This window comes from Misgurnus anguillicaudatus, chromosome 9 (genome assembly GCF_027580225.2).
Source record: "Misgurnus anguillicaudatus chromosome 9, ASM2758022v2, whole genome shotgun sequence".
Lineage (NCBI taxonomy): Eukaryota > Metazoa > Chordata > Actinopteri > Cypriniformes > Cobitidae > Misgurnus > Misgurnus anguillicaudatus.
The window spans coordinates 25639353-25650696 of NC_073345.2; the positions used below are offsets into that span (position 1 = coordinate 25639353).

General features: G+C 36.9%; 2 protein-coding genes across 2 annotated transcripts in view; both read right to left on the reverse strand.

The window, feature by feature from the left end:
- Nucleotides 1-4759, reverse strand: part of LOC141366236 (C-type lectin lectoxin-Enh4) — a 45331-nt gene extending 40572 nt beyond the window's left edge. The window contains exons 1-3 of the mRNA XM_073871709.1: nt 4645-4759; nt 3957-4334; nt 3743-3757 (exon numbers count right to left, since the gene is read on the reverse strand). Of these exons, the coding sequence (XP_073727810.1) occupies nt 3743-3757; nt 3957-4334; nt 4645-4711 (460 nt within the window). The 5' untranslated portion in view covers nt 4712-4759. The remainder of the gene's footprint in view (nt 1-3742; nt 3758-3956; nt 4335-4644) is intronic.
- LOC129423323 (C-type mannose receptor 2-like) lies at nt 4725-8118 on the reverse strand. The gene is made up of 6 exons (XM_073870993.1): nt 7716-8118; nt 7265-7630; nt 5558-5935; nt 5127-5468; nt 4836-5016; nt 4725-4743 (listed from the first exon to the last, which is right to left on the reverse strand). The coding sequence occupies exons 1-6, from the start codon at nt 8116-8118 to the stop codon at nt 4725-4727; spliced, it is 1689 nt and encodes a 562-aa protein (XP_073727094.1).
- Nucleotides 8119-11344: the final 3226 nt, after the last annotated feature.

The window sequence follows — 11344 nt, forward strand, 5'->3', positions numbered from 1 at the left end:
TCATTTTATTTAATTTTAACTGTACATTATGCCAGGATGACAAGTTGGAAAAACTATTTTGACAATTACCATAAGCCTATGCATAATGAAAGCGATGCGTTGCGACACGCTCGTTTTTCCAATAAGCAAGCAGCTCCGCGCTGAAAACTATATTTAACTTTGAGTGAAAAGCTCCGCTCGTCAATGTCAGTTTTCACACGGCCGTCCAATCACAGTGGAGGAGGGGCGGGACATTACCACAGCAACCAACCGGCTCACAGATGCAGCATCACAGCTACCAAACGCTCGGCTGAAAAACAGCTGGCATTTGGCGTCCTCAAGGCGTTTTCAGCCGTGTTTAAAAGTTTTGGTGTGTCCAGCCCCTAAGGCTCACCGAAAGAAAAAGCTCATCTCCACGTCAGCACCCGATGTGTGTAATCAACGGCCGCGTGACGTCGACCAGCGTAGCGCAAGCCTAGGGTTCGGTTCGGTGGGAAAAAAATCTAGGATTCGGCCGAACCCGAACCCCGTCAAAAACCCCAGTATTCGGCCGAATCCGAATCCGAATCCTGGATTCGGTGCATCCCTAGTAGGATCCTGCATGTGGGTCTGGTCTTCTGTCACACGGAGAGACGGCAGGCAGACAGATGGTAAGTATAACACAGCTTTATTAAAAAAACACAGAAGTAATAGAGTAGATATGGTAAGTGAAATGGAATAGATCTTCAGAGGTGAACTTAGCTTAGTCAATAACAGAGTCTCTTTATTGCAGGTGGCTGATGATAATTCCGGGATGGATCAATGAAGAGGAGGAACTGGTAGACGATGACGGGGAAATAAGTCCTTGAGGTAAGTAGCTAGAGTGAGTCGGTGTCATAAAGGGTTGACCGAGAAGAAAGAAAACACGTTCAAATTCATTTTTTAACAACACAATGCTAATGTTTTAACATTTATATTAGGAACAATTCAAAAGTGAATATTTGATGGAATAACCCTGATTTTTAATCACATCTTTCACATGTCCTTTCATGCTCTCAGTCTTGTATATTGCTGTTGTGTTGGGGTGACTGTCACTCCTGAAGTTCGCTGTCTGAAGTCAACAGACACTGGACTGAAATCATAACAATAGGCTTCATGTAGACATGATTCTAAAAGGCAAAACTGAAGTGGTCTATTCACTTTTTTGGCAGCTTTTTTAAAAATGATTTCTACTTCTACACTTAAAATGCATCTTTATTTGACGCATAAGCAAAACTGAAAGTATCTTGCATGTCAAAAAACCCAGAGTTCAGAAAATGATGCAAAATGCACGTCAAAAAGGGGCGCTACAGTAGGGGAAAGTGTGCGTTTAAAACTGACCTAAAGGGTGAGGATTTTGCTTTCTTTCAGGGTATCGCACACCGGAGTCACACAGTGACGCATCACGGTATTCAAACATGAATGGGCTTTTAGATCATGCATCTTGAATGAGGGTTTTTAATTCATATAAATTCATAAGAAAAATATGATGCGAATATAACAAGATTTATAAAACTCATTTGACACTACCTACGCGGCCCACCAGATGGTACTAGAGGGACCACTGTTGGGGCGCGGCCCACTGGTTGAAAATCACTATTAGGCCTTATCTAAAGCAAGCACGACTTTGAACATTGCTTTGGGATACAAAAAGCTTGATAAATTGGCAAGCTACTATACACATATTTCTGACTATGAACATTAATTTTAAACTACATTTACTTTAGGATATATAAACACCTAAAATGAGTAAAAGCGCTATGTAAAACATATCCATGTGTTTACATCGAGGGCCAACCTTCCGATCTCTCTGATGAAGCCAATACGGAAGTGATTTAAATGGCAATACATTGACTGGCTGCTAGAGGCTGACTCCAAAGGGGAGTAAATTCCCATAGACCCCCATGTTAAAAGCCCCAACTTTACAGTAGAAAATAATATGTTTACATGGTACAAAAAGTGTTTTTGGTCTATATAGCTAATTTTACCCCTTTATGACAACTGTAAGGGGGGGTGATTTTTTTGTAACTCATCCGATTAAATGACATTAAGCTTTAAAGTTCTGCATAATTAAGGGCGTGGCTACTTGAGTGACGGGTGAACTGCCACTGATGTCACTAGAATCGAGCTAGGCAGACGTGGTTTCAGCAACCAGCCACCTCAGCTTCACCCATGTCTCGCCTCTTTACCCATTTTTGGTTGTCTGTGAGTAATGCACGGTGATGCCTGGCCAAGATAGCAACGGCAGGCACCACCTACTTTAAGCTACTAAGTAATATATGGGTTACGTCACTGACACATCTTCCATATTTTTTTACAGTCTATGGTTTACATGCTATATGCTGGTAATGCTGAAGCTTATGACCTTTTCCTAATTATCAAAAACAATTTATATATTTATTTTATTGGAAACATACAAATAATAAATGGTGTAAGATTATGCATGTATATGATTTAGATAATATTAACATGCTTTACAACATGTCATTAGTTAACACAAAAAAAATTCATTTTAATCTTTACATTTTTTTTCATATAGAGTATTTAATGTACTAGTACATTTAATCTTTTTGCATTATTTATTATGTCAATATGCAAACTCCTGGATCTAACTTTCAGGGATCAGTTTTATGATAGTCTCTCATATGCATGGTGATGTTGGGAACTCCAAGTTCGATTAGCTTCTCTTGAAACTGAAACAACAGAGAGCGATGAATTCATTTGTGTGCTCATATTTTTAGCAGTCATACTGTAATATTTAATTAGCATGACTTTGTTCAGTTTAAAAATATTTGTTACACTTTGTCTGTAGTGCCCTTTTTTGTAAAAAAAAAAACATTCTAGAAGAAAATCAATGAAATGAAATGATATGAAACTTCTAAAAAATAAAAGTTACATTTTTATAAGTGATTGTTTTAAGTGTTTGACTGTTGAGTTACTCACTTGTATAATCACAAGCTCTTCAATCTGAGACTCTGACAGATTTTCTTCACTTGTAACTTGCAGTCTGAGTCCCACCACTGAACAGAAAACAATTCACTATCAGTTTATAAAACAAACCAATGCTCAGTACTGTGAAATAAAATGTATTAATTCAGCATGTATTTACTGTAATATAATATAATAGTAATACAGTGTGTGGTTTTATAACTATAGACAAATTAAGACAATTTACTTCTATATGATATAAAATTGATCAAATGTATGTATTAACACTCATTATCAAACAAATACAACAAATAGATGGAAGAAAAACATACCATACTCATCTAAAAAAGCAGGTTGACACAAAGGTCGTCATGTTCACCAAAAAACAAATATAACAGAAAGATAGTGTTAACATAATAAGATAACTATAGGGGTTTTCACACTGCGCTTAACCCTGGGTTATCTTCATTCTAAACCCCGCTTTTAACCCTAGGTTAAGGAGGGTTTCACACCTGTAATTTGAAAGCGGTGTTAGCACCGCTTTTTACCCAGGGTTATGAAACCCTGCTCCAGAGTTGACCCAGGGTTTAGGAATGCACAGTGTGAAACGTCAAATTATGAATACCCAGGGTTATCTCTTAACCCCTGGTTAAGTTTGAACAGTGAAACATGCAAAAAATAACCCAGGATTACGTTAACCCTGGTTTTAGAATAACCCAGGGTTAACAATTTCAGGTGTGTAAAGCCTCTAATACAATTGATCTATGTTAATTATAGTATTCTGGAAATGAAAAGAGCACATATACACAAAACATACCATACTTATCTGATTCTTTTGGTTGAAGTAATGATCATCATGTTTACCAGAAAACAAACATAAGAGATGTTATGTTAACATAAAAATACTAGTAACTACACTGCCATTTATATTAATGAACAATCAAAATAATTCAGCTTGCCTGATTTTTTGTTCTCTGATTCTCTAATATTTATTTTTTAATGCCATTATACTAAAATGAGGATTAACTTACCACTGTAACAGAAGAAAGGCAAATGGGCAAAACAGCTTTCATCTGTCCATTGACCAACATATTTTCCAGACACAGCAGTGCAGTGTTGAGCTCCCCACAGTCCTGGGACATCGAAACCATTATCTGGTTGTGGATAAACATGTGGAGTATATGGCAGCCAGTATGTGAATGAAGAGTTGCTCTGATCTGACCACAGTCTGTTTCTGTACAGTCCAATCCATACATTATTACCACGTGTAATGTTCAGGATCTGTTGATACTCAGTTTGATTTCTCACGCTGGCCAGATCTGTGTAAAACTCTCTGCAGTATCTCTGAGCTTCACTCCAGGTCCTTCCCTCAGGTACAAGAACATAACTCTGAGAGGCATTTTCTCTATCTAAAAAGTAATGAAAATGTAATGTATTTTGTATCAGTCAATCCATTTGTACTTTGTTCTGACCAAGTATCTTTTCTTTTATGAAAACAAAGTGGTTTTTAGTGCATGTTTATTGGTTAACTTTATAATCTGACTTGCATGATCATTTTTTTTCTTCTGTTTCAGTTTCATTAAGTACTTAAAAAAAAGATATTAAATGTGCTTTTTAAGTGGCCATTGTCATGTATTTGACACAGATTGATATGTTACCATCATAGCAAACTGATTTACAAATTAAATATCTTTCAGGGATGAAAAATTTAAGTCTTACCATTATAACAAACAAATGTGAAATTATTGTCACATGCAGAATCATTCCACTTTCCATTATTATCCATATAAACACATAATTCATTTCCATAAAAGTTGTCTGGTTGATAATGCCAGTTTCTATAATCTCTCTCTCCTTCCTGATAGAAATCATTGTTTTCCAGTGACCATCTCCAGCTGTTCACATCATGCAGTCCAATCCAGGCTGCTCCATTGTAACTCCCATTAACTGTGTCCATCAGACTGTTCATTTCATCCATGTTATCAATGGTGGCCAGATCAGTGTAATTCTCTCTGCAATATCTTTGAGCTTCAGTCCAACTTTTATTCACAGATATAAAGTGATACTGACGGGGTGATCCTAACACTGTCACTGTAAAAAACGTATGATTTTTTTATAATTCCACAGTGCTTTGAAAAAAATGTAGTCTTGAAATGGCATGGATTTATGTTTCAAATGTTTTATTTGGATTGTTTACTCACCATTGTAGCAAAAGAAAGGTAAAGACAAATCACAGTTTTCATCTGTCCATTTCCCATCAATAAATGATACAGCAGTGCAGTGTTCACTGTATGCAGCATTATCTGGCTGTCCTGATCTCCAGTTACTGAATGTAGAGTTACTCTGATCAGACCAAGATCTGCTTCTGTACAGACCAATCCAAACTGAATCATAATTCTGTATAAGAGATTTGACCTTCTCATTTTCAGTTTCATTCCTGATACTGACAAGGTCTGTGTGATGCTCTCTGCAGTAACTCTGAGCTTCAGTCCAGTTTTTGGGCTCATGAACGTACACATAATTTGCACTGGCATTCTGTCTTCCTGTGGGAAACAATTTAAACATGGTAAATAACTAATAGTATCATGTATGTTTTTTTCTAATTATTCAAAAGTCCAGTCGCTGTTCTCACCATCATAGCAAATAAAGTAAAGCTGGGAGGAGCAAAACTCTTCATTCCAGAATCCTCTGTAATATGAAATGAAAACACAGAGATTCTGTTCATACAAGTTTACTTGCTGCTGGACATACCAGCTTTTAAAACCTCCTCCCAACTCTGTGTTTCCCAGTGACCATCTCCAGCTGTTCATATCATCATACAGTCCAATCCACGCTGATCCATTGTAACTCCCATTAACTGTGTTCATCAGACTGTTCATTTCATCCATGTTATCAATGGTGGCCAGATCAATGTAATTCTCTCTGCAGTATCTCTGAGCTTCAGTCCAGCTCTTATTCACAGATATAAAGTGATACTGATGGGATCTGCATGAAGATTGTGTGCACGTTCCTGTAAGTTAAAAATGTAAAACACCAATAAAGACCATTTTAACTATAAATGCGTTAAGAAGACTATGTAGTATGAAACTAACTATTGTGTGAAAGTATTATTGTGGTTAAACAAAATTATGTTACCCTTTTATTTGCCAATGCAAAAACAATATTAACATGTTAAATATTACTGTATTGTTTTTTGTTAGGGCTGTTTGATTCCGATTTCGATTCCTAGTTCTGAAATCTAACTAATCGATTCCATGAATCGATTCCTTACTGTTGTTTTTAATTCTGTTTTAATTTCTTCTTTTCACTAAAGGAACAAGTAGGAACAAACATCATCATAAAAAATACCAAACTGCTAATATTAATATAATATTAAACTATCAACCAAAACCATGATATTAGTCTAATGATATTCATATTGATATGAGTAGAAACTTAAACTTGTGTTCCATATATATATATATATATATATATATATATATATATATATATATATATATATATATATATATATATATATATATATATATATCCACATCACATTGGTAAGAAGTCCTGAGGGACGTAGCTCTCAATATTTTTTCACAAATTAGATCCAAGGACTAGTTTGTCATGAAAGATCTGGAAAGCCCCATTATCTAAGAAGCCAAGGAAATGTGCTTCTCCAGCACAGAGGACCTCTTTCTGGGTGTATTATGGTTTTCAACGACAATGCAGGCTCAGTTCTTTCCTATTAGACTTGCAATTTTCTTGCTGTTTTGTTTTTCTTTATAAAGGTCTTTGTATTATGTGTCTTGTCTTGGATTTAATCAACTCTCAATTCCCAACACCTCAGAAACAAGGCCAAAAGAATTGATTTCCAGCCCTATTTTTTCTGTGTCAAATGTTTTATTTTGTATCCATATATATTTAATTTTAAACTCCATTATCCATATTATTATTTTCATCCATATTAATCATGCAAACTAATTTATATTTCCATAATATGACGTAGGGATGGTTTTCCGGACAGGGATTAGACTAGTCCTAGACTAAAATAAATGTAAAGCTGTTCAAACTGAAAACACCTTGCACTCAGATATCTTAAAATACATCAGTGCCCTTTGTTTTGCATCAAAATGCACACAATTAATGTTTTTAGTAAGGCATGTTTGTTAAAACTAGTTTAATTTCCTAATTAAACTAAGGTCTAGTCCTGGCTTAAGCTAATCCCTGTCCTGGAAACAACCCCTAATTGTCTAAATGTCAAAATCATATAATATTATATTGACATATTAGATTGCTTACATTATCAAGTCCAAAAAAGCAATTGCCAAAAATAAATCAAACATAAACTCACTGTTGTAGCAGACGAATGGCATGTTAGTTAAGCAGTTCTCATCTGTCCATCTGCCCAAGTGTCCTAATGATACAGCAGTGCAGTGCTGCTCACCCCACTGGCCATAAACATTTAGACCATTATCTGGTTGTTGTGCAGAATAACGAATTTCGGGTCTCCAGTTTTGATATTTAGTAATCTGACCATTTGACCAAATCCTGTTTCTGTACAGACCGATCCAGACATCACCACCAGTACTCTCAAGGATCTTCTGATTTTCAGTCATGTTTCTCACATTGGCGAGATCTGTGTAATTTTCTCTGCAGTATCTAAGAGCATCTGCCCACTTTCTTTTATCATTAATTCTGATGTATGTGTTATTGTTTTCTAAGTAATGAAACATAAATATGCTCAGAAATTCTCAATGAAAAAATAAGTAAAAGACATGACAAATGAAATGTTCTTACTGTACCATTGTAGCAAACAAATGGCAAGACGTTGTCACATGATGAATCAAACCATTTGCCAGCATAATTCATATAAACACACAGCTCATTTCCTCCATAGTTGTTTGGTTCATGATACCAGTTTCTGAATTCTCTCTCTCCTTCCTGATAGAAATCATTGTTTTCCAGTGACCATCTCCAGCTGTTCACATCATCATACAATCCAATCCACGCTGATCCATTATAACTCCCATTAACTGTGTTCATCAGACTGTTCATTTCATCCATGTTATCAATGGTGGCCAGATCAATGTAATTCTCTCTGCAGTATCTCTGAGCTTCAGTCCAGATCTTAGACTCAAATATAAAGTGATACTGACGGGAGGATGCCAAAGATGACACTGCAAAGAAAGTGTCAAATTCGAACATTTTTCCTTTACAGGTACATGATTTTTTTGGTGTGTAAGTCAGTGTTAGTACATGTTAACAATCTACAAAGTTCCATATCCCAACACAAATGATGATGCAAGTTCGAGATCGTCTCCAACCAAAAAGTATTTTCTTGGACTACAATGAATGCAAAGGCAACTGTTTGGGTCATTCTACAAAAAAGGTGGAAATGCTTGTCCCTTGCTTTTGCAGACCCCTTAATCATTTAATTTGACCCAAAAATCCCATAATGACATATATTTGATAAATATAGACTGTCCTTAAAAGGATAAGAGAGTTTATTTATTTATTTATTTAATTTTTTTTCTTTTTTTACACTTTTTTATATGTCTGGTCCTGAAAATTGCCCTGTCCCTTTGATCATACATGAAAGTTGAACTGTGTACTTACTATTTAAAACCATGTTTTTTGTAAAACAAATCAAATGTACATTTACATTTAACCCTGTATGAATTTACTACAACAATGAAATGGTAAAAATACACTATTAATATGAATAATATCAAATAAATATTTGTCCCCCAAAATATGTCATTGGTGTTACCCAAAGCACTTTTGTTTTGAAACAATGCATCAGCTCTTTGAAGTTTTTCAATAGTCAAGAGGTCAGTGAAAGAAATGCAGTGGAGGAAGGCAAAAGGTTTTTGTGATGTCTTACCTTATTTGTCTAAAATATCATGACATATCTAAGAATTTTGAGATTTTTTGGATGTCATTAGTGTAACTCTTTTTTTATAGCTGGGAGTGTTAAGATCTTTACACAAAAATACATTATACTGAATAAGTATGTGATTGTTACATCTCTGATAAAATGGCACATGGCAGCCATTTTGTTAAAATATTAGTTTTTTTTTCTGTAAATTGTGATTGGTGTTACCATCATTGGTGTTGCCGTCATTGGTGTTACTTCTCTAATGAGTACTTCCTGAGCACTATTCCTTTAACTGACCAACATAAAAGCATAAAAACAAAACAAGATGGAACATTTTATGAAAGTTTATAAGTTTTATCATATTCATTATCTTTATCTATTAAAAATAGATAAAGTTCCCTGTTTTGCGGATTCATAGATTTGACAAGTTAATTAATGCTATTAAAGAAGTTTTGGGTATGTTGAAAGAAGTTCATTTAAGCAAATTTCCATCACCCGAATTCCACCTTTTCTGTAGAATGACCAGTTTATTAAGATACGTGTGGCATAGTGATGCACATGAAAGGAATAACAAATTAATTAGACTAATATCCGAGTACGCCACCCAGAATACACCGGGAAATGAAACCATAAGGCACGAAGGTTAGTTTGCCAAAGATGGGGCGAGGAAGAAGCAACTCAAAAATATAGAAAATATAAATTCTTTATTTTATTCATTTAAAAATGATCGCCACTCAAAGGTCACTCACTTTGACATTCACAACACATACAAAAAGACAAAACAATAAGAATAAAGTGACAGCTGCTAGCAGGGATTGTGTAGTTTCCATCCCAAACTCAATACAGTGAAGTACTGCAAAAACAGCAATTTGTAAGTTTCAATCTCCAGCCAACGTATTCCACTTTAACACAATCAAACAAAATACAATCAAAACAAAATAACAAAGCTCTCATATAAAAATGGCATTAATACCTAAAACACAAAAAAATAATAATAATAATTAGTTAGAAAAACTGAGGGGTTACTTGAGTGTAACCTTGTTCACTGAAAAAGCGGAACGAGATGTTGCGCTGCTAAGCGCTATGAGGAAACGTCTCTATTGTTGACCAGCTGAATATAGTGTGCAAACACGTCAATGAAAATTGACTCGGAAGTATATATAGCCTCAGTTGATGACGACATCACAGCCCACCCGATGCGAGGCTATAAAATAGATGAGCACCAGCTGTGTCATCAGATCTTTTGTTTGAAGACCAGTCCTGGGACATCTACTGTACGGCAAGACAGCGCAGCATCTCGTTCAGCTTTTTCAGGGAACAAGGTTACACAAGTAACCCCTCCGTTCCCTATCAAAAGCTTTACTTCGATGCTGCACTGCTAAGCGCTATGGGGAATGACAATACCCACCCTGCCGTGCTTGGAGATGTCTGGACCCCTTACGGATGTGTAAGTGCGCACAAGGACCGCAAAGAAATCTCAGACATAAATAACCAAGCTAAAATAGTGGATGTGTGCGGAAAGGATGCTCCTGCCGCCTCACAAACACCTATAAGAAGGCACCCCTTACTGAAAGTAGCAGTGGGGGATACCCCTTTATGCACAAATGGTATAGACATTAGCTTGAGATGTTGACTCAAGGACATGAGACCCTGAAGTGACATAAGCATCCAAGCTATAAAATCTTATGAATGTATGCGGAGAGGAACCATCCCGCCACATCACAAACGCTCTGTAAAGAGGCACCACCTACTAATAGTAGCAGTGGGGGATACCCCCCCTTGGAACAATCGGTTTTGACAACAGCTTGAGATGTTGACTCGAGGACATGAGACCCTGGAGTGACATGAGCATCCAAGCTATAAAATCTTATGGGTGTATGTGGAGAGGACCAGCCCGCCGCATCACAAATGCTCTGCAAGGAGGCCCCTTTTACTAAAGCAGTAGAAAAGGCTACTCCCCTGGTGGAGTGAGCTCTCAGACCTGCTGTCGAGACTTGACCGCGCGCCTCATAGGCAAGAGCAATGGCATCCCTAACCCAATGTGAAATGGACTGCCAAACAAAACAGACAAACAATTGCTCGGACTTACGTCACTGGCTAGTGCAGTGGACATAAGTCTGAAGAGCACGGACTGAACACAATCTGTGGTATAACTCCTGCTCCGGCGTTGTGAACGGCAGAGGGCAGAAAGTCTCAAGAATGACCGGATGTGCAGCCAAAAAGGGAACCAAGTAATCAGGATAAGGATGCAAAATCACCTTCACCATTCCTGGGGCAAAATCTAGACAGAATGGCAAGACCGCCAGAGCCTGCATATCCCCAATTCTTTTTAAAGAAGTTATTGCCATTAGAAAAAACATCTTTAGTGTCAGAAGTCTATCAGACGCTGACTCTAGAGGTTCAAAGGGGGTCTGAACCAGACCCTCAAGGACTATAGCTAGGTCCCACGAAGGAATCTTAGTTCTCGCTGGAGGCCTCAATCGTTTTGCCCCACGAATAAAACGAGCGAGAAGAGGATGCCTCCCGAGCGGCGCCTCATCCACCAAAGCGTGG